This window comes from Aptenodytes forsteri, unplaced genomic scaffold (genome assembly GCF_000699145.1).
Source record: "Aptenodytes forsteri isolate BGI_AS27 unplaced genomic scaffold, ASM69914v1 Scaffold353, whole genome shotgun sequence".
Taxonomy (NCBI): Eukaryota; Metazoa; Chordata; class Aves; order Sphenisciformes; family Spheniscidae; genus Aptenodytes; species Aptenodytes forsteri.
The window spans coordinates 1027064-1051310 of NW_008794953.1; the positions used below are offsets into that span (position 1 = coordinate 1027064).

The 24247-nt window shown below is 42.3% G+C and overlaps 1 protein-coding gene across 6 annotated transcripts in view; it reads left to right on the plus strand.

The window, feature by feature from the left end:
* Positions 1-12187, plus strand: part of ZMIZ1 (zinc finger MIZ-type containing 1) — a 318248-nt gene extending 306061 nt beyond the window's left edge. For 4 of the 6 annotated variants that reach the window (XM_009275432.2, XM_009275436.2, XM_009275435.2 and 1 more), the window contains exons 21-22: positions 5124-5372; positions 9101-12187. In XM_009275432.2, coding sequence (XP_009273707.1) covers positions 5124-5372; positions 9101-9208 — 357 coding nt within the window. In that variant the 3' untranslated portion in view covers positions 9209-12187. The remainder of the gene's footprint in view (positions 1-5123; positions 5373-9100) is intronic. The other 2 variants (XM_009275434.2, XM_009275433.2) reach the window with 1 other exon arrangement.
* Positions 12188-24247: the final 12060 nt, after the last annotated feature.

The following is a 24247-nucleotide window of genomic DNA, read 5'->3' on the forward strand; positions in this document are numbered from 1 at the left end:
GTTGATGTGTGTGTGTGGGGGGTGGGGGGTGGGGGGCAGAATGTGTGTATACATCCTTTTATGTTCATTTAAGTTACAGGGCAGGGGCTTTATAGTGTTCTGGTACTGCACAGGAAGGATGTTTAACTTGGCAAGTCATCTGTGCCATGTCTTTAGTGAATACTAGAAAATACAATTTCAGAAGGTAATGAGGAAATGTGGTAGCAGATGCTCAGCAAAAGCCTACTCAGTCAATGTGTCCTGTAGCTGGCAGTGGGTTTTCCAAGGAGGATGGTGAGAAATAGGAAGAGAGTGGAGAGAGTGTTCTTAGTATAGCTTGGAGAGAGCCCAAGTAACAAGACTGTCTGCAAAGGAAGAGTCCAGAAACTGTAACAACTTTACCACTTTACAGGCTAATAAAGAACAGAACAAACACGCTGTTGTAAACTTAATTTTACATTGGCAAATTCCACATACCCAGCTTAGAGAGCAGTCTGAATTACCTGCATCAGAACCAACCATACAGTATTAGAATATAGTAGTGAGGGGAAATACTGCCAACCTGAACCACTCGCAGCTGCTTTCCTTTGAATCAAAGCCACGGGGAATTATTCTTTGCCTCCCATTACGTGACACCTACGGCTTGACTTCGTCAGATAACTTGCTATACCTTTGCTATAGTAGTTGCCCCAGTGAAATTTCTGAAGTGGTAGGATACGAAGTGGTTGAATATGAAAGTGAAGAATCTGTGGCTTTCTGAAAATGGGACTACTTACAGATGATAGCAAAGGTGAAAGTTGCTCAAGGCTATGCATGTTCCAGAGCTGTAAGAGGGTATTTGGGCAAATGTTAATAGATTTTTGGTTCTGTGGGCCAGTCTGTAGCAAATCTGATACTTGCTTATGATAGCTGGCAATTAAAGTAAACCTTTGCCTTACTTCTCCCTCATGTACCATGATACGCAAGCTATACTGTTTGGGAAGGGGAAGCGGTGCTAAAGCAGGTTCCACCTAGTTTATGTCGATGCCTGATTTTCTCTAATGAGGATCAGTTTTCAGGTCTATTAGCACAAGGGAACTAGATTGACCTTGTCGACGTAGCCACGTAGTCTTCTGGCCACATTTGAGGACTGTTAGTGCTCCCACACAGCTTTTCCAGTATTATAAAATCTCTGCTTTCCTCTTTCTCTCTTTTTTCTCCTTCTTCCTTTCTGCTCGCTCAAAAATGAACTGTTTGTCTGTAGCAGACACTAAGGAAAGGCAGCTTTAAAATTACTGCTTTGAGAGAAATGCATGCCATTAACACATTCCTAAATTGTGTAGCTGAATGTCTTTGGACAGACATCTCTGTACGAAAATAACTATAAATCACATTGCATAATTAAACTAAGGTTTTAAGATGTTGCCTGGGCTCTTGTCTGGCTTTCTGTCTTTCCTTTTTACACATTTAAGGTGTATTTTGTTTCCATCTACTATTCACTTTGACCGTTTCGTGTTTACAAGGTGAGTCAGGATCAGATGTTTGGTCCTTTTTAGACCCGAGGTCTGTCTCTAACTGGAGCTGAATACTGCTGAGGAAGTTCCTAATTACCCTATTATGAAGATTTATGTGGTAGCCCTTACATAGTGGTAGGCAGAGAAAGTTGATCCTTCCAGACATACTCCGTAGGTCACTCAGGAAATGCAGATGTGTTTGCCCGATGTAGGCAGGGCTGGATCGTCAGAGCTACCTTCTCTCAACACTGCTGTTCCGCTCCTGTAGAAGAGAAGAATCAAGACCTGAAATGTAGCTAGATGTAATACCTGTTCCCCAGTGTAAAGTGTTGCAAGAACTATAGAACGGATGCTCCTATGTCAGTGCAAGATTGCTACAAAATAGCTGCCACAGTCGCATCATGTTTGTTTTCAGAAATTGTAAACAAGTTTTAGACAAAGGTGAATTCAGAGTTAGCTCTAGCTTAGTGCTTATCGCAGACAGCGTAAGGAGTGGTACATGACTGAGCAATGGATGATCACGCCGTAGTTTCATATACACGGTGAGATGATACGAGCTGGTGCCGCTGTAAAAAGCCATTGCCCTTGTGTCTATTTTCACTTTTCCTCTCTCTCACACCAGCACGTGTTATTGCAGCCATGAAGTGATCTGGATCTGGTACTGATGTGATTGAAAACTAATTTGGGGGGGGGGGGAAGTTTAGCTTTGATCCATGTCAGTTCCCCAGTTGAGTTCACTGCATGTCTGCAAGGACGCACCCAATGACAAAGGCATGGATGGGAGAAGTGGCCGAGAACAGCAGCAGGGCAGAATGGCGTCTTTCAGTGGTTTTGCCAGCTAGCCCAGCAAAAAAGTTGGTAAAACTGCGACCCTGGGAATGGAGAGAGATAGACCATCGACTTAACCTGCTGATCTTTTTTTTCCACTGTCAATTTTCTCCTGAGATGAAAGGAATATTGTTCTGCAGCTGGCAGGTCCCGTTGCTCTACAGCTATACATCTCGGCACTCCTAGAGGTCATCGTTGGGCTCATAAAAAGTTGTGTTGTTTGGTGCTATTAAGCTGAAGATGTAGTTGTGTCTGCTATAAGCTTTTCTTTTATAGATTGTAAATGTTTTAAGGGTGCCAAAGTTTACGTTCCTAAAAACAACTCTGGAATTACCTTGCTATGTAAGCAAAGGCAACTTTGTTAGACTCGACGTTCATAGTGTGGGTTAGTGTTTTTAAAATAAAATGATGGGAGTTGCGGGTTAGTGTTTTTAAAATAAAATGATGGGAGTTGCAGATGCAAGCTGAACGTACGCAAAGTATGTTGCTTAGAATGTTTTTGTACCATGGCAAATTTATCATTAGTTAGCTGCATGCAGATAGAGAACTGTTGGAAGTCCTGAGCATTTTGCTTTCTCACAGGTAGGCTGGTGGAGTCTGTGGCCCAAGTCAGATGGATTTTGAACCTGCGATGACCGTTTAAGATTATGGTGGCCCTCAGTCTTACAACGAACAATTACGCCCTATCCAACAGTTATTTCAGGGCCCAAGATACTGCCTTATCAACTAAATATTTATGTATATGAAATGCTTGCCTATATAAACATAATGTAGAATATCTAACCTGCTTATTTGTTTTGAAATATGTCTGAGAACGTATGAATGCCTCTTGGTTTAAATAATTATTGATATAAACATGCCAGTATGACTCTTGCTTTGTGCATTCAGGGATAAATTTAAGAGACTATTCAAGATAATCCTGTTTTGTTCTGTTTTTTTCCGGAAACTGCTTTCCCACTTCAGCAACGCTGTCTTAAATTGCTTTTTACTTTTTGTTATTATTAAGCTTTCTTAATTTCCACACTTTCTGTTGCCCGTGTCCTCAATGAATGAAGAAGGAAACAGTACTATTTGGACAGACATCTACTTTCACTTGGACTTTTGCAAAGTTTTTAGGCTGCAGATTCGTTTACATTAAGGTGTGGTCTGTGGGCAGATTTTGTACAAGTTTACCCCTAAGGTAACAACAATAACGTTGCAGAATACTTTTCAAGTAGTCAAACCGTGACCCTAATGGAGAGAAGAGTGTGTATCAGTACTTTCTAACAGTTACTTTAAACTCTCATATGGGAAAGAGGCCCAAATGCGGTGTAGCAGATAGAATCCTGCTCGTTTCCACCAACCTTCATACTACCAGAGTATTGAAAAGGACCTCCATGTAGCTGACTATGACTGTCCCAACGGATCAGTATTCAGGTGTTCAGTTTTCATAAGAGTGGTGAAATGTATTTTTTTTAAATGCTTGTTTCTGTAATTTTTTTTTAATTTTGTGGGAACATTTTAATTAAGTTTTGTAATAACCTCCCTTTTGCCTTCCAAAACTGAAGACTAAGGTTATTTTAACCTTGCGGTTTACTGTGATATGAAAGGGTCAATGCTGACATAGCATTTTGCTGGTTTCTCTTGGCTTGGCTGGATGAATTTCATGCTGTTGTTGTATGTATCTGTTCTTTTATTTCAGCTCCACTTTGTGGCAATATGTAGCATTCCTCAAAAAATGTTTACATTTTTTGCTTCTCCATATACCCAATTAACGTGAGACATCTGATTCTGAAGCATTCAGACACTTCTTTCTCTTGGCACCAAGGTCAAGCCCCAAAGAATCCACTGGCATGAAATGTGACATGCAGCAGAAAGAAGAATTGGGCTTGTGCATTTTTGTTGCTTCTCTGTCATGTGAGAAAGGCTTTTCCCCCATTCTTCCTTAATAGGGTTTGGAAGATGCATGTGGTTTGTTAGTTTATTCCCCACAGAAGAAAACATAAAAAATAGTAAGCTTTTGCTAGCGAACTTAGCCACGGCATGAATACAAAACAGGAGTGTGATCATTAGCTGAGTTTATGCTAATGCATTGTACCTCGCAGTCAGCAGGGTACGCAGCCACCTACAGCAGCTCTGCTGCTGGGTGGGGAGCTCGCTAGCTGAGCCGACTTGGGGTTTTTGTCAGCCATCAGAACCCATGAATATCAGCGAGGAAAATCTTCAGCCCTTAAAAGGGGTGTTGCATTCTGAAAAGAAAAGGAGGGGGAGGAGTGGGGAAGGGCTGGTGTTTGCAAGATGTTTGTAATGAGCTGAAACACAAATAGGCAGCGGTGTCAGGAAGCTACCCAATAAGGGAGCTGAGCAGAAACGATGCATTTTCTCGGTTAATCGGTTTCCTGGGGGAATTGTTATTCAACAAATTCTCCATTCATTCATGGAATTTTTTAGGGCAAAAGCATCTGCCTTGCTAATGCTGAGCAGCACCCAGAAGGCTCCTTCCCTACTCTTTGGGGTTCGTTATTTTGCATCTTCAAGTGCAGTTTCCCACATCACAAGGAAGCAAACCAACAGCACAAATCCAATGTGTTTATCTCCCCCTTGCAGATAACCTTCAAAAAGCTGAAAGACTTCCTCCGGCATTGGGATATGGAGTTTTCTTTTTGGATTGCGCTTTTTTATTTCTTTTTTGGGTTTTTTTTGGGTTATTTGGTTTTTTTTGTTGTGTGTGTCTTTTTTTAATTTAGTTATTTCTTTTTGTAACATGCGGTTACAGAGTCAGGCACCGCGAGCACTGTACCTTGTGGCCTCACTTTCTTTTCCTGCTTTTTTCCTCCTCCGCAGATCCCTCATCCCGGCAGCACTGATCAGTCCCATACTTCCATGCAGCAAGGTTTGCACGTCCCTCACCCCAGCAGCCAGTCAGGGCAGCCATTACATCACAGCGGGCCTCCTACCCAGCAGTCCCGGCAGCCGCCCCCGGCCGCTTCTAGCAACCATCCACACAGTGACCTGACCTTTAATCCCTCCTCAGCCTTAGAGGGTCAGGCTGGTGGACAGGGAGCACCCGACATGCCGGAGCCCTCGCTGGATGTAAGTCTGTGTCATACTATCATCTGCCTGCCATAGCGTGTGCTTCGCATCGCGGCGGGAGGGCGGGGAGGGCGCGGGGACGGGGAGCCGCTTCCACAGCACATGCCATCCTTTCATGCTTTGGTACATGGGCGCAGGTGCTGCAGCCGAGGTGACAGGGCGCTCCTGGCTTGCTGGGAGAACGGTTCTGGTTTGAGCAGCTGCGTGGCGTGCGAGCCATAGCCTCTTCCTAGCACCAAGGCAGGCATTTCTTCAGACGGCAGTTCAGGCGCCAGGCTGGGAGCCATCTCCTCCCTTCCCCCTCATCGCTGGACGGGGGCTCCCATGTGCTCATCTAGACCCTGAAGCCATCGCAGTGCCTGAATTAAGGGGAAGGACGCAGCTGTGTGTGGTTCTGACCGTGGCGGAGCTGCGCCAAGCGAGCTGCTCGCTGAGCCCTGCAGCATGCCCTGGCCAGTGGGAGGGGGATCTGTGCTGGCCCCCACCCTGTGGCACTGTCCCTGCTTCCTGCGGCCAAAAACAGGCTGTGCCCATCCATGCCGGCTCATGCAGGTAGCTCAGCAGCTCAAGTTCTTCCTCCCGGTACGCCACATAGGAAAATAAACAAGAAGGACGTCTTCTGCCTCCTTAGCCACTGTGGGAGGCAGCTCACAACTAAACAAACCTAGTTTTAAGGCCAAAAGTAATCTTCTGTCTCTTGCCATCCATTCAGTGGGGTCGGAAGTGAATTATCTGAGGTATCTCTCTGGTTAACCACCTACTTCCCGAAATATAAATTCCTTAGCACTAGGACTGGATTTTCGTTTGAGTCGTGCGTTCCCGTATGTGTATCTTCTGTCTGTTCCAAAGTCTGCTGCTGCGCAGTGTAATTTTCTTGGAGAAATGCTCACCTCTGTGCCTCGGATTTACATCTGTATTTACTGTTGCTGTATACTTACGTCTTCCCTGTCACACACGAGCACTGTGCCGCGGCAGGTAGCCTCGCAGAGGGGAGGGATGGATGCTCCAGTTACAGGAACAGTGCTCAGTGGAGTAACTTCTATCAGAACCAGAGTGCTGCTATTTCACACAACACGGTCACGTGCACATCCTTTGGGAACGATAGTTCATGTGGCAATTAGAGTTCTGAACCCTTAAGGACCCCGTATGAGCAATATTAATAGGTGAAATAAAAATGTCATTTTTTTTCGTCAAATATTTAAGCAACATAAAGTATGCTGTTGCAGGTCAGGCACTCGTTCCTCGGTGAAAAGCAAAGTAGAAAAACCTGTACATTTATCACAGTGCCGTGGTTACCACTGATGGAGGCGTGCTGGATTCTTAATGGGAGGCTGAAATTTATCTTAGCTAAATGAGAAGGCAAGTGCTGTCCAGTGTGGGGAGTATGGCTCTTTGAAATACCTGTGAGCTCAGTCGTGATCAGATGGATTATTTTAATGGGTTTAACTCTCAGTGGCTGTGTTGTGCACCCAGGCCGAATAACGTCCTGTGCGGCAAACCAAACAGGGGGACTGTACCACGGGCAACTTGGTCCGCTCCCTGCTGACACAGTCACATTAATTCTTCAGGACTTCATTGTGATGCAGTCTAAGGTTTAACCCGGGTTAAAGGATATACCTCGTGTATATATAGACACGGATGTAGATACAGGTGATCTGCACTTGTACCTCAGACAGCAGAGGCACAAGACTCAAATGACTGGTTAGACCTCTCAAGTATTCACTTCAGGAGCACTGGGTGCACCTCTCCAAATTCTGCCCCTCAGTCGAGCACGTTCGCGTAGCTTCTCCCCCCATCCCCCCTCGCAGCCCCCGGCGCTCCTCCGTCTCTTGCCTCTGCTCCAGCACAGCACCCTCAACGCCCAGCAAGTCCTGTCTGAGGTCTCTGGTTTTCACACCAGCTGGGCAGGAGGCAGGCTGTGCTGCCTGGCCCCCCTGACCGAGGCAAGCCGAGGTCACCCTCAAAACTTGGAAGACTTAATCTTCAGAGATACTGAGCATATTGTTTAAAACTTTCACCTGCCTAAAAAAAAATTTTTAAAAAATCCCCTGTATACAAGAATGAGTCTCAGAGACATTACGTTAAATTTTTAAGAATTGAGTTGTAAAATTGAAAGAGAAATTCAACCATTTTTTACTTTCTATGCGTTTGGTGGGGCCACAGTTTTCGTTTGTGCTTCTGTGCTAGGTATTCGTGAAAAATTATGGTAGCGGGTGAAATACATTTAAAAGCCTTGTATCTTTAGTCTAGTCCTATGACAATAGCATTTTTACCATGAATAAAAGGAGGCGGTATTTTAAGAATTGCATTCCTTCTGGGAGAGTCTGTTTATGTAAACTTGACATTGCATTTTTTTCAAAATGCTTAGGAAGTAATAAACTTCTTTGTGCATTTCATGTTTAGCTTATTGAAAAATACGTTCATCCGTATAGCATTAGAAGATGAAGCTGCGTTTGCACAGGAGTAATAGAAGCATATAAATACAATATTTGCATGCTAAATGTGATGCAGTCAAGCTTTTAGTTTTATAGTATTTGAAAACAGCGCAACTTAAAATGAATTTCTCATACCTACTATTAAGTTTGTTAAAGCAGTCCATGTTTTTCTGTCTTTGCTTTAACACAACTCTGAATATAAAGGGAGTTTATTACAAACTCTTCCCTGCCGTTTTTTATATGTGACGCTTTTACTTTTGACTAGGATGTGGCAAGATGCAGAATAAAGCAGAAAACATTGCCTGGTACACAACCCAGGAGTTTACCATTTGCTTGTTATCTGTCAGATCAAAAAGAATCTGAGTGATGGTTGGAAAAACAAAATTTTCTATTTTATACACAGGATTAATAAAAATATAAATAAACCCCCCACAGCTATTCCTGTTGATACTTTAAAACATTGTGGAGATTGGTGCATCTTCTGTTGGATGGGGTGTTATGCCCCGACCCTTTAGAGCCTCTGGAATTGCACGTAATGCTGTAGCGGAGTAAGTACTTCCAACCGCTGTAAACTCACTGCCACAGAAAGGAGAAGGGCTCGCCCGCCTGCCTTGCCGCTCCTCTCCCCGTACTCCCCCTCAGTTGTTTTTTTTCCTCTTTCTTCCCCCCCCCCCCCCCCCCTCCTCTCTTTTCGTGTAGTTGTAACCCTGGGTGAGTTCCCTGCTCCAGCTCACTGCCCCAGAGCTTACATCGGCGCACAGAGGCGTTAGGGGGGGTGACTGAGGGGTGAGGAGAGGACAGGGCTGCCTCTTTCTGTAGGGATGCAGGCTTCGGGTGATCGTCACGCTGACATGTGCGAGTCAGACAGACCAGTCTTTGCTGATCTACCTTACAGCTCAAATACATATTACTCAAACTGCATGTTTCAAGTTTTTATTCAGTGTCGTATATGAAACTAACATACATAACGAGCATTTATCGAGAAGTTTTGTCAGCATCGCTAGCCAGGAAATACACTTTGTTTATTGATGAACTTTGTGAGGGGGAGGTTGATTGAGAAACCCTAACTGAGGTGGTGATGTAATTCACAGGTGTGAACTGAGTAATACAGACTTTCACGAACAAGCGGATACTGCATCATCTTAGGGTGTTAGGTTTGTGTCGCTGCCTTCCGATTTATTTGGATGTGTACATATGAAAGCCGGTTTCCAGGAATGTGTGGTGTTTAATCCCTTTTTTTCTCAATTGTGTTTCTGTTATCTGTAATTTTCCTTTTATCTTTATATTTTATAGCTGCTTCCAGAACTCACAAATCCAGATGAGCTGCTTTCGTACCTGGATCCTCCTGATTTGCCAAGCAATAGCAATGATGACCTTCTGTCTCTCTTTGAGAACAACTGAAACCATATGTATTCTCCCATCCCTTGCACTTGTTCACATGTGTGTGGCTGCACAGCGAGGAATCTTAACACTCCTTTTCCACAAGAGAAGAAAAAAAACTCACAACTTGATCCAATGGTGCACTCCCTGCTTTCTTCATCTCAGAACTGCTTTAGTCAGCTTCAAAGACTGCGAAAGTGATGGGAGGAAAAAAATACAAAAAAAACAAACAAATAAATGCAGTAATCTCCGAGTCTGCCGTGCTACACGTGACAAAGAAGCATAGACAGTTGTGCAGCTATTGGAAACCCCATTTGTTGTTCATCCTCTAGAGAGAGAGTTCTGTGATAAACATAGTGTGAAGTATCTTGGCAAAAACGAATCTTGGCAAGGGAAGAAAAGGCAACAAAATGGAACTGTCTTTAATTGACCCGTCTCAGAGTGTCCTTCCAACGCGTGTTCTTCCATTTTTTTGAAACTGTATCTCCCTCCACCCCACCTCCCCTCTGCCCCCCTCCAACCACAGGTTTGCGTTGGAGCGATTGTCCTGGCCACACACAAAAAGAAAAACAAAAACACGTACAAAGCTCAAAAAAGCACAAATCCTACAGTCGAGTGGCAAAGATAGGGAAGACATACAGGCCCGTCAGAGGGAGCCAGCAGTTTAGCTAATGCGACTTCAGTAGCGGAGTCCTGAGAATCTCCAGGCTGCAGCCGTGGGTGTTGGTATTTCTGCAAGCGCAGGAATCTTAGCCACCTCTTTGCAGAGGGTTCCTCTGGCCAAACACACAGATTGGAAACACCCAGGAAAAATTTAAAAAAAAAAAAAAAGTTTGCAAGGTTTAGGGATTTTTTGTGGTTTTGGTTTCAAATCGGTACCATTTGTGGCTGCGTTAACATCCAGCTGTTGAGATTGCTGTAATAGATCTTTTTGCTGTGTATGTCGTACGGAATGGAAAAGAGAGGGAGGGGGGATGCAAACCAAACTGTTCCTGATTATTACCTACAGCCTTCGGTGCCCCGAGCGTTGGTGTCACTGTCTGTACTGCACAATACATAGTAAGACAAGCTGGGTTGAAGGCAGCCAGGAGATCATTGCAGGATGGAGGGAGAGTAACATCGCTATCTGCATAATTATTTTTAATAATCGGCTTGAGAAGGGGCATTGACATTGGACAGACACCTTACGGCTTCATTTTTGTTTTGCTTTGCGTTCTGTTTTCGTGACTGTTACAGATAATTCAGCCTTTTTCTTTTCTCCTCCTTCGGTTTCTTTTTTTAAACTTTGGCTACCGGGATGAGCTCTTTCTCCTGAAGGACCGGGCATGGGGAGAATAAGTAACTGTCGGTAGATTGCTACTGCCCTCAAGAGACCCTGCTGCCACAATCACTGTCTTGCCCCTGTGATCTGTGCTTCTCGTGTGATTGCTGCTCCTGCATGAGCTTCCTATTGCTTCTGTGCCCATTTCTGTGCTCTTTGTCTCTCTCTCTCTTTCTCTCTTATAAATGATGTACAGTAGCTGTGTAAGAAGTGCATGTGTGCCAACTTTGCCCTTGTGGTGCAACATTTCAGCTTTTGCCCACTGTACAGTTATCGGTTTCCTTTCTTTTTGTTACTAAAGCAAATTTGACCCTACTCCTTTTCCTCGTCCCAGATCCAATCAAACACCCTTCGTTTGCTCGCCACAATACGTTTTAAACTGAAGTGCCAGGCAAAATTTGGTTTGTTCCCGTCGGTTTGACTAGATAGCTTCCTAGCCCTCTGTGTTTAGTTTGCGATGCTGTAAATGGCATGCTCTGTGCTTACGACTCTGGATTTGCGTTCCTCACCAAAGTCATATTTGTAAATTCTTTGCGGTTTTTGTTTTATTTTGCTCTTTTTGTTAACGTTTCCCACTACTGCTGTACATGCGTCATGATATATATATGCTAGTCAGCAGCACCTTGCTGTAGATATTAAAGGAAATGGCGGTTTAGTTCTTTTATTTTCCAGTAGGAGTATTGAATCTGTCAAACATATTATGTAGAGATGGTCCCACACTTATATTTTTCCTGTTTCGAGTTTTTTTAAGAAAGGCGCTGTTCATTATGCAAAATCAATTATTTTAAGAATTGCTATTGTAAATATCTTTGTGAATATTTTAGTATCGTCTTTGATAATATTCAACATTTTCATGATCTGGTTATACTTTTGCTGGTGTTTTTAAATACCTTGTCTGAAGAAAAATATGGGTCCTTTTTTAAAAAAGAAAAATGAGGGTTCTTTAACAGAGTAAGGGAGTTGTTTTTTTTTTTTCTTTTTTTCCCCCCGTTTTCTTTTGATAAATTAGCCCAAATTTCGTATCCGTTTATGTGATGAATGAATTGATACATCAGGCAGTACCTGGACAATCGGGGCCCAGCTCTGTCGTGGAAACATAATAATAAGTGATTGCCTAGGGCAAAAAAAAAATAAAACCCCAACTAACCGACCGGTGTTCATCGACCGTGGGTGATTGTGGGCTGGTAATGGCAGAGACGATGTTCGTTTGCCCGAGGCGAGCAGAACACCTAGGACCAGCTGTCTGAACAGGTAAAGACGCGCTAAGGCAAGCAGGACGTACGTAAGGTACCGTATTTATATCGCTGTACTGGTGCTCCGGTCCCTGAAGCTGGGGCGCTGTAACACTTAGGGATGTTGGTGGGTGGGGGAGGGAAACAGTATAGTATATTTTATTCTGCTTAGAAGTGTCTTTTTTCTTATGTAGGCTTGACAACCTGTAGAGGATCTCTGCAGAATATTAAAGATACCTTGGTGTAATACATGGTAATATGGTTGTGGTGTGGTGCCGCTATCACACAGTTCCTAGGAAAGACCGTTCTTCAGTTACAGATGTGTTTTGTAGCCATTTTACCGTAGTAGTTTCCCCCTGTGTTTTTGCTGCGTTGTTTATGTAGGTATTGAAATCATTTGCAGGGGCGGCTAATGATAAACTGACTTTATGCCCTTAGAGTTTGGGGGTTTTGGGGAGGGTTTCTTAAGCCATAGGTTTGGGAATAAAGATTTCCCACTATTAGTTGGAACTGGTTGCTCAGATTTTTCTAATTGATTCTATTTAATGTTCCACCCTCCACTGATTCCTGAGCAGCTCAGTTAGTCACCTGAAATGATTTTTTCTCTTAAACACAACATTAGTATTTTAAACCCGGTATGTTAAGGATTGACCTTTTGCTAACTGGTAGTATTTAAAACGTATCATTTAAAAGTACCTGTTGGAAAGCATAAAGGGAAAAACAAACCCCGTAGATATTAGCAATATGTTTGGAGCAGTGTTTGCATCTGCTTTGTACAGTAATAGAGAATTAAAGTGGACGGTTGACATTTTTAAGCTTACAGAAACGTTTGGTTTCTGAGCAGAACTTAAGAGAGAAAATACGATTTTTACCCATCACCCAAATGTTGGACATTTGAGACAGTTTTAGAGCTTATGTGTCAGCTAAAATCAGGTACTGTATAGTGGAGTCAGTATGAAAAAGCTTCTAAATGAAAATTTAGTTATTTTTTTATCTGTTCACTGCCCTATTAAAGTTTAGAGAAAAAAACCTAGCAAATAGGGTAATCACAGTCATTTCTTTTAAAGCTTAATTATCATTTGAAATTTCAGTAGTATTTTTATTCTTCTTTTTTTGTTTGTTTACTTTTTAATTGTTTCCCTATGGAAGTTCATCTGGGAAAGAACCCACAGAGATCTACAGTTCTGCTGCCAAGACATTATTATAGGACTGACAGATACACGCCAATGTCTGCAGCGGAGACTCAAGGGACAGCTGTACATATGTAAATGACAAATAGAGACATGTTAACAGAAATGCATTCATTTTCCTTGGAATGTGCATTGTTTTTATTTCGCAGGAAAAAAAAAAAGCTTGAAGCTCCATCTTATGTGGAAAATGAATCCTGTTTGTTAGCGTTTGTGGAGTCTCAGCATTTGTTTCACTTTCACTTCTGTAATATACTCTGATCCTTTGTTTTGTTTTGTTTTATCTACATGTAATATTTAGCTTACGTGTACTAGTCTATCACCTGTGTATTTTTAGGGTGCTACAGAAAAAATGAAGAAAAATAAGGGGATTAAAAAAAATTGTAATTGTAACCATTCATACTTTGTACAATTTTTGATATCACAATCAGAGGAGAATTAAAAAAAAAAAAGTACAATTTGAAGTAACATGCAAAAATGGCCATCGTCTTTGTTTGTACATTGTATGTACAGTACAATGCAATCATTTCATACTTTAAACTGGTCAGAAAAAATAATTGTGATTTTTAGTCTTGCAAAACTGTATGTAGTTAGATGATGTGACAACCTAATATTTATCTAATAAATATGTATTCAGATGAAACCTGTATATTAGGTGTTCATGTGGTTATTTTGTATTTAAAAATCAAATTATTTGACTATTGCTAGACATTTATATACTCTGTTGTAACACTGAAGTATTCTCATTTGCTCATGTTAATTTTTTTTTTCCTAAATAAATTTGCAAAATTAAGGTCTGGCTAATTGGCAGCTGCTTTGTAAATTTTGAGTTTCTTTTTTCAAACAACCAACTTCCCCTTTGCCCTCCCCAGTTTGTGTTAACGTGGAAGTCAGTTGCGCAGGATGTGCCTTTTCAGGGAGCAGGACTTGCTGCAGGAAGGGAAAGGTGGGAACCACTCTGGAAGAGACGCAGCATAAAAGATTATGAATGCAAATTTACCGATAGGCACGGGATCACATAGAAAAAAGTCCCTGCCGAGCAAGGTGTTGGTGACTCGCAGTTCAGGACGCGGTGCCCCGCGTATCACCTAAACGAGTAATAATCACTTAGAAAGGAAATCTTTGCACGATATGAGTAACGGGAAAGGAGGGCTTGTCTCTGGTGTTGGCACGTGTGGAGGGATTAAACACCCAACACAGTAGATGGTTAGCTTTGTCTTTAAGTTCTCATGAGTTTAGACTTTTCTTTCAATTGGAGCCTGTCATTAAAGTGAAATTAGTGACCTTGGAAGATGACTAAAATGAGATGGTTTTTTTTTAATGCGTCCCCATCTTAAAGTTGAAGGACTTGGTTTCAAAATGCAGCCTTTGAGTTAACAAAGTCTGCTTAATTTATCCGCCTCTTTAAGCAGACTGAATCGTGACACAAGGAATACACACAGGGTCGTATCAACAACAGAGCCACGGCATGCACGGGTCCTGTCCCGGCGGAGTTCTACACCCATACTTAGCCACGGCCACAGACGCCAGTCACTTTGCATCCGATAATAGAGAATTACTGAGTATCTCTGTATTTGTGTATGGCATTTGTGGAAGCGTTTAGTCTAAACCCGCCTTTGAAATGCATGCAAGTACAGAGGAACAGCCTAACCATTTCAGAATACAAATAGCTATACAAGTATGTAATTGACGTTTCAGAATACGAGTAGCTATACAAGTATGTAATTGAGAGATAGTTACTCCACAGCTCCACAAGGACGCAAGTCCTTATTGTTGCTTGAGATACACACAAGTATATATACAGATACATATACATAAAAATCTAGGCTAGAGATTTATTTTGTCAAAACTGGGAAAAATCGTTTGTTTCTGACTCTCAACTTCTGCCTTCCTTGCCGGCACTACCCACTACAATGGGCTTTTAGGATAACGTAATAAAAGTGAGTTACAGCGCACTCAGAAGTGAAACAGAAAAAATATTTATCCATTCCAGCCAATAATTAATGAATATTTTGGTTTTGGTGTTCTGTTTTCCTGGAAGCTCCCAAGAAGTGTCAGCGAGACATTGGGCAAACCCGCTCCAGCACTGTACAGATGGAGAAAAGCATGAAGAGCACCAGTGGTGTCCTTAAGCGCTGTACGTAGTTCAAGCTTTGAAGTCTGAGGCGGCTACGGCAATTCCGAAAGTGGAGTTTCCCCCAGATGTCACCTGAGGACCCCAGGATAGGTATGATGTGTGTATCCAGTTGATGCCGGTGTCTCCCGTCCCACGTTCTGGCAGCGTGTTCTGTGCATCGTGCACTCTGCGTGTGCTTCCAGGCAGCCACCTACATGAGCATCTGTCTATGACTTCTCTGCTTATCAGCACGCTTATCAGTTGTTGAACAACTTCAGAACACTCTTATTTCCCTACATTTTTTCCTCTACTCTTCCTATCCGCATGGATCTCTGAATCACGTGATTTTGGCTATGCACTTCGTATTCTGTCGCCACGCGCTTCATCATGCCTTCTACAGGAGCAAGAGACTGAAAACGATTAGAAACGTGGAAGAAGGACCCCTTGTTTGTTTTCTGCTTGGACAGTGGGGATGGGACTCCTGTGTGTGAACAGAGCTGCTTGCTTTCCTTTAAAGAAGTAAGCTAGACAGCACGTAAAATGGTTGTACAACTCTCACCTGATACGCTAGATATAGTGCTCTCATTTGTTACCCTTCTGTTTCCCTTTAAAACTAATTAACGTATTTTTACATTTGTGTACCTCGTCTTTTATTTGTAGGTATATCTAACCAGAACCCACTTCCCTCTTTGCCTGCTTAAATTCCAAGTCTGTACAAATCTTCCTGTATTGTGAACTTCCAGTCATGAACGATTACCTTTCTTTTTTACATTTTGAATTATTAACCAGGATGTCACCTTATTACGGTTTTCCACTTTCTGTGTCACCGAAATCCTACCAACTCTACGTAGGATATTACTCCTAATGTCTGTCATTGTGTCACTGCACTGTTCACATTTGTTCTCTCTAAAAGGAACACGGGATTTTTCTTGTATCAGACAGACCTCTGAAATCTTCTGCTGAGGTATCTTGTCTCCTTCAGTCTACAGAATTTTCTCAGGGAACGTAAAAATAGTCCGCAAGGAACCTAATCAACTACGCAATTTCATTTATAAAGTAAGCAGCCAGCAATTATGTCATGACTCCTACAGGCATTAGCATACAGCGTGGTACAGATGGACTTGCTGGTTCGTTTGCTACGCAGTTCATCTGCATTTCCAGAAACTCCATCAGAATTGGTTTTCTGCTATTTAAGTCCATCCTTCTGTTAAAAACCTTCTCTTTTCTAAGCGTGTGGACTAGACGAGATTAAGCTCTTTCCCGTTTATTGAGTATGTCTGCTTGGTTTGGCCAGTATCTTTCCAATTAACTGAACTCGCTATATTTTTTGATAGATCCAGTTTTGCCCAGTAAAGTTAGCTTCTCTAGAAACACTAGTATCTACCACTTGTAAATACACTGGTTTCTCTACACTTTTTTGGCTTTATTAGACATTCTAAGAGTTTTGGGATTACCAATTCTGGTTTTCCCCTAGGTCAGAGTTCTGACCGATTACATTTTTAATTGAGTCTTACAATCTAGACTTTCCTGTTTGTCCATAGTTGTTTCATGATGTTGGCTTTTTGGATTTTGTTGAACTTTTCTGGAACATTTAGTTTCATTTGTCACCTTGTTCATATCAACACGTCGATTATTGTGAACACAGAGACAAGGTTGTTAATTTTAATGAATTTTAATGAATTTTAACTAGTCAAACACTATCAAAAGCAAAATATTTTTAAAAATATTCGGCCTATTCTTAGGGTTGTATTATTATTTTTTTTTCCCTTCATTTTGTTTGCAAAAACTATTGGAATACCCCGCACTTACTTAACGAAATGCTGGAGTTGAAGTCTTAGTGGGGCTTTAATGCATATTTAAACTGATTCAGATTTTCACCAACTAGTCGTATGTTTCAAATTTATTATCAATGCTCATTTTTTCCTTGTTTGTTGCTTCTGTATTTCTCAGAATGTACATTTTTAAGACATGCAAAATCAGTGAATTTTGGACTTACCCATGTACCCGTCTGATTACCTGTCGTAGTTAGTGACTGTCATAAAGTTATGCAGAATATGTTGCTTCACAAGAAATCCTATTTGGCTAGCAGTTTTCCTTTCTAAATTCTGAATGGCGGTCCCTCTGGGAAGCAGCATTACCTTCATATTGCCACTATCAAACTGATGGCAAAATGTGTGGGAGTGACACTGAGACAGAATCGGAAGTTAAGGAAACCGAAACCGCTGACTCCTCTGAACGCTAATAGAAATTCTTATCCTGGGCTTTTAAGTATTTCACCAAACGTTTCATGATCCAAAAATGATGTTCTTCAGCTGTAAATGTGACACACGTTAATTTGCATCTGACAACTCGTTAGCTCAGTTGGTGGGACATTGTGTATTTGGATGATTGTCACATGCAGTTATGTCATACAAGTATGTCATAACGTTCCATGCTAGCTGATGCAGTAATGCTGTTACATGCTGATGGTAAGCAATCCTTTCTGTTGCGAAATCGCAAAAAAGTAGAAAGGAATTGGAGAGATTCTGTATTGTGAGGTTGGTTCCAGCAGAATTGTTCATTAGAAAAACTGGTGGAATTTTTTTAGTCTCGTTACATCTGTGAAGCTTTAAATTTCTGGGTGATTCTTGTTCAAACTGATGCCATCTGACCATTTTTAGCTTTCAACTCCTGTGGTGAAGTTGTACAACTAAAAAACATGTCTCAAGACTATGATTATTGTTAGAATTAGTTTAGTGCAGACAGGGTGATTCATCCTGTACAAGGTGCAGAGGCAGCTGTTACCTCAAAGAGTCATCGTTCAGATTTACACACGAGACAAATTCAAGGAAAACCCAAGGCCTTACCAGGCAGCCGATTAAAGCAGAGCTCTTGAGAAACAGCATAGAGAATAAAGGTCACGAAGACATGACAATGTAAGGAAAATAATTGTGTAGAAAGCTGCTAAATACTGGGGAGGGGAAAAGATCAGAAAAGGGACCAAACTGAACCAAAGACCCATGAGAAAATAATTCAAAAAAATCAAGTACTATAGCAGGGGTGGAGAACAAAAAACATATAGTTGGGAATGTGGGGTGCTGCTGGTGACGTGCTGCATGGGACCGTGGGTCCCACACGGCCCTGTGCCTCTCAACACTGCAACCATTTCCCTCCTGAGTTGCAAGTAAAATTAACTTCTGAAATGCACCTCAACCTACAATGTCGTATTTCCACCCTGTCAGTCCTAAAATGCTAAATGTATGATGTTCTTCCCCTTTCTTTCACCTGGCCGCATTTTCTAGCGTTCTTGACAGCAGTCATAGGAAGTGTCGGTACTCCTCTGGTTTTGGTTTTATCAGTTACATATTTGTTGTATCGCAGAAACGAGACCTGGTCAATGGAGTCGCACAGCAAGAGAAAAGACGAGGTACGGCAGGAGCTGGCAGTGGTGAGAGAACAGATGTAGGTTTCCGTGCAAGTGGGTGTTGCCACAGCCTCTCGGGACAGAGTGGGGGGCAATGCGGTGCTGACTTCCACTCCCCGGGAAAGGGCTGCTAAGAGTCTCCTCCGATGAGTAGTTCCCGGGCAATTCCATTTTTAGTAAGATCATCCCAAGCTCCAGACTCATCTTGCTCATCTGAGATGAAGGAGCATGGCTAATCAATTCTAAAAGTATTTCTGATACTATTACCTTATTACTCGTTCCCCAGACCGGAGGTGGTACTTCACAGGTAAATAAATTGAACTGATCCCTATAAATTTCAAGTTGTTATAATGGAAATTTCCTTGTTTTAGAAGGCAGAAGGGCTCCCGTAACTTTTGCTGTACCTTAATACTGTTTCGTAAGTATGCAAAGCATCTCCCCACCCACCCACAAACCACCTATCTAGACGTCCTGAAGCTTTGTGAGTCCACTGGGAGCAATAGCTGCTTTTTTCTTGTGGCCTAAAAACATGCATTTAAAATGTCCTATGTGCCTCGCCAGGCTGTTGTGATCTATCCATAAACGTTCATGGACCAGCTGTAGTGGCGTATGGTGTAATTAAAAATTACTACTATGTACATAGAAAAAGAAAACGGAACCAAGTTTTGTTGGGAGAAGAGTTTGTATGCCAGTGCTCTGTGGCTGATCAGTTTAAAATGGCTGAAACTATAGGCAAGAAGGGTGGGCAAGCTGCGGGCAGCTGCAAGGTGCCCTGGGCACTGCGTAAAGGTGCTGTGTAACCTGACACATTAGCAGTGAGTTTCCACACATTATGCAGGGAGATTGAGTAATGAATTCCGAGCAAGCGATGTCACTCAGAACTTCTGAAACGAAAATGCTAATCACGGCTGTGAAGAGCATGAGTGGATTGAGGTTTTTCTTGTATGACTATTTGTAGGTAATTAGTATGAAGTCATGTGGGGAAACTCCTCCTTTCTGTACAGTGTGTGCTGGAGAGAAGGTTCACATTGTGAGCTGGGTTACTACAAGTTCCTAACAGGAAACCTTGATTGGGGGAAATATTTATTAGCATTTTTTCTTTTTATCTGTAATTGTACCTGTGTGGCTACTCTATGCCCTTTGAGCTCTTGTATGATTTAATTTCACACTGCAATCACTTAGTATAATGGAAAGGTCTTTCACCATCTCCCCCACTCTAGTCCCCACTCATAAATAAATGCATATCACAGATACAGATCACAGAAATCCTTTCCAGCTCTCAATTCATCTTCTAGCTTAGCCAAAACCTTGACGAAAAAATTACGCTGAGTGCTTTGAAGTGCAGCACATCCAGGCTCTGCAGGTGGAGAGTGGGAATGCCCACTGCAAATTCCTGCTCTCCCCACTTAAAATCAAGCTGAGTCCCTGTATGACCTCTCCCTCTGCTAACAGTCCAGATTAGCAGAGTCTTTGAGATAACTAGGTCCCAGATGTGCGAGGGTTCTTAAAATCAATGTTTAAGTCAGTACCATGGGAATTCCCTGTATCACAGTATCAAGTGATGTTCATGTGAAATCCACTTTAGTAGATCCACGAGTAGATTGCTGCAGACTATATTTGAGTTTTTATTTGCGTGGTCTAAGCATACAGCCCCATGAAAAGCGTATCAAAGTGCGCCACAGGCAAAGATGAGTTGCACGTAGTTGCATTCTTGCAGTTGGTAGGTTGCAAAATGTGATCCTGCCACAGCTGCCAAGATCAATCCAACAGCAGCAATCCAAGATTGAGTAACACAATTAACCTACATTCCTGTGTCACAAACAAGCAGGCATGCAGCCGGACAGTTAGAGTCAGGAATAGGTATCACCTTTTTACCAGTGCAGTGTCTGTCTGCTGGGAGGTAACACCGTTTCAGGCCCCTTGAAATCAAAATCCCCAAATTTAGGTCCTGTTTCTAGCATTTATTCCTTCTGTTTCTTTAGGAGAGTCACTTAATGGCTGTTGTTGTTTCCTGTCCATCTTGGCACGATGGTGGTAATATTTACTCAGTTACTTCATAGTCTTGTTTATGAAGATTTTTAAGTTGGAAGCAATGTATCAATATGAAATACTGTTATTGGATCATTTAAGGTTCTTTTTCCTATGCAGGAATTTCTCTGCTAGGACATAGGAAGGGGCCTTTAATAGGTGTGTTTCTAAAAATACCTATTTAGAAACTTACATCGAAAGGGTCCTCCCTGTTTATCCACCTCTAACTTCTATATTGCCTTTTGAGATTGGGGGAAGGGAGAGTGAGTGATGAAATCTGTGGGGTGGGTACCCGTCTCCCCGACGGCTCTGCTGAAGCACCTATCTTGACTTTTGTCTGTGCCGCCACGTTCTGTTGCCTATCTTGTGTAGCACAGGGACGCCAGGTGTGCTTGTTTTCTAGCCAAAGGTACTTATCTCCCAGCCAGATGTTGCAGAATTTCAACGATCAACATATCTTCAAACGGGTGTCTTCAAAGCTCCTCTAAAATAATTTCAGTTTGCTGAGCTAGCTCTAAGCCTCATTTGGTAGTGATCTAGGGTGGTCTTTGACAGAGTTTTTGGTGCATTTTTTCTTTCTTGGAAAGGGACCTCTGTAACTCACAAGTTCCTAGTCACGCTGTCTGCATGAGTTTTAATTCATCTGACTGTGCAGGAGTAGACCATAATGAGTGATTTAGTAGCTTTATTGCATAAACCTAGAGATAATAATTCAGTCCATATTCCCAAATAAAAAAATCACCGCTGTGAAAGAAAGCGAGGTGTTTTGCCTTCTCACCAAGGGCTGCAAATGAGGAAAACTGCATTGTTTGCTCTACCAAAGACGCCTGCGAACTCTTACCAAAACAGTTGAAAGCTGTTTTGCCGGTGTTTCCCAAGTGTGAAATAAGATGGTATTTTCTTTTGCTCATCTTTTGTCTTAATTATTATTAAATAATAAATCCTTCAGGGCCAGAACTGTCTGTTGTTATAGGTATGCACAGAACTTAACACCCAAGTGCTAATTTTGGTTTGGTTTGGGCTTCTAATGGCTGCTACAATTAAAACAACATAAAAAAGTGTGAGGTTTTTAATGGTCACTAGAGAATAAGCAGATTGATGATTAAGTGAAGTTATCATTTCCCAAAAATGGACTTGAAGCTGAGAGGATATGACAAGGTAACTAGAAAATGCATACTGATTTAGCTATTATTTTTAAAAAAATCACCTTTAGATTATTAGTAAAGGGATAGAAAACATGGGCATGGCACTGTATGTATAAAGTCATTGTTCACCCCTATCTTGGATACTGTGCAAAGATCCCCTCGTCTCAAAAAAATCCATAAAAGTGGAAACAGCTCAGAGAAGGGCAATAAAGACGATCCCGAAGACACAGAACAGCTTTCTTATAAATAATAATAGAGTTGGCTGTGACTTTTCAGTCTTGAAAAGAAATGACTGAGAGGAGAAAAGATGTAGGTCTAAAATCATGCACAGTATGACAAAGATGGATACCAATGAACTTGTCTCCTCCAGTACAAGAAGGTAGGGCACGTTAGATGAAGCTCATGGGAGCAATATTCGAACCAAACAGATTCTTGATGCGCTGGGCAGGAGGCCTGTGGAAGGGCCACTTCCAATTCATTGCCAAAGCAGCTGCTGATGCTAAGAGTTAAGACAGGTCCAATGGAATCCACAGGAAAGAAAATCCACACAGGAAAGAGAAAAGAAAAGATTACTACATACCAAAGTCACATCCAACTCGGGAAGTTCTCTGAAGTGGAAGCAGTAGGAGGTTGAAAGCGTACTGGCCTATAACACACCCCTCCTGTTTTCACTCTTCCTTAAGCATTCCTTTGAGACAGGATTCGGGACAAGATGGACCCTTTGGCTCAGCCCAATATGGTTCTGTAGGTATAAAGCATCGTACGTGCTATAGTCATCCCTACAGTACCGCCAGCTGTTGAACTGCCATCTCAAAACTCTTAACTTGCTAAATTTATCCCCGATGTCCTTCCACTTAACACGCATGAAGGTATGGGTCTCTCTGGAGTGTGTGCCTGAAAAGCGGCGTTCATCTAGGATTTCCCAGTCGTCTCTAATTGTACGTTGTAGTTCTGCCCTGAACTTTGTGGTCAGGGCAGTGCCTTGATTGACAGCTTTCTGACGATTCAGTGTCACTGGTGAAGTCACTTTTAGCCGCTTGACAACAAAGAACTTAGGCGGGATTGAAAGTTTACTGTTCCTCGCGTAGGGACTGTCTTTGTGTGATTCTGTCATGCTGTATTACATGGTTGCGTTACTCTTAACTTTCATTAAAATAATTTATAATACAAGGAATGTGAAAATTACAGGTGCATAACTACTGGAATCACCCTTGGGTTTTGTTGTTTTTTTTTTTTAAGAATCACTTTAGGAGCTATTTTTCCACATTCAAGGGCTATAATTTTTAAGAAGGGTAGCCTGCAGTACTATAGATAAATGCTGTTTAGTTTTGGTGACTTACTGCCTTAAAATAATCTGTATAAAACCATGCATCCTTTCTAGAAACGTCTTAATAGAAATCCTGTTTCCATCTGGGAAGCTGAAAGAGCAAAGCAGGCAGAATGTCATGTATGTGCAGAGTTCATTTTGCAGAGACTCAGTGGTCCAGTTGTGTCCCGTTAAACTGCAAAGCTTATCATACGCCAAGAGCATCAGGCGTCCTGGGTGTCCTTTGCTTTGGGTGTAATGGGGCAGAACGCTGCAGGCATAGCAAGCTTGCATGAGCTTGTCGTAGAGAACAGAACTTCTTTTCCTGTTTGTTTTCAATGAAAAAAAATTGGTCTCTGACACCAGTGGGCTTGCTTTAGCGATATGACTGCTGGTTGAAGAAGTGCTGATACAGTAATGGTAGGCTGTGGTTCACCTCGCAGTGTGGAACGGCACCATTAGTTATTTGGATGAAAGAAAATGCATGCAGATTATAAAATATCCCAGCAGCGCTAGTTTTTTAGAGACAACGTATACTGGCTTATGAGAGGAGTTGTCTTGCTGCTGGTATGCTGATGGAAGAGCTTTCTTTGACCTCACAGGCCAGGACCAAACCAAAGACACTTTGTGGCATTAAGAATTTGAAAAACTTTTGAAAGTTCCTATATACAGAATCAGGAAGGCAACTGGGGAGGATTTCAAAACAGTATCTGAATATGACTAAAATATGTACTACGTATTTTGATCTAAGTTGCTAAGTTGGGAAAACTAAGATGATAAATGTTATTTTAATAGAAAACGTGAACAGTATTCCCTTTTATAAACCATTTAACCTGGACTACTGCTACTCACTTTTGTAGTCCCTCAGGCAGGTTTCCTGGCAAAGCCACGGTCAGGCTCTGAAACGATGTCATGGGTGCCCCCAGGGGTCTGGGATGCCAGGGTGACACCACAGGTACGTGCGCAGGTGCGCCTGTTTCGTCATGTGTCATGATGTCACTCCCTGGGTGCTGTCCCTGAGTAACGCTGCAGGGGCAGCCCATGACTCCCATTTCTCCACTGCACCCAACTACCCCGCGTGTGTGATGGCGGCAGTGCGGCCGTTCCCCCTGAGGTGCTCCCCTTGGGGCCTGCGGGACAAGCCCAAAGGTGTTGCGTGGAATTATGAAATTTTAGAAGCTTCCTCTCGCTGTCGATCCCTGGGCTTAAGGGGCTGTGAGGAAATGTGCAAAAAAACAACCACCACCCAAACAAATAAAGGAAAAAAACCCCCCCAACAGCCCCTAACCGTCATTGCAAAATGGCAGGTGCCAAGATGACTG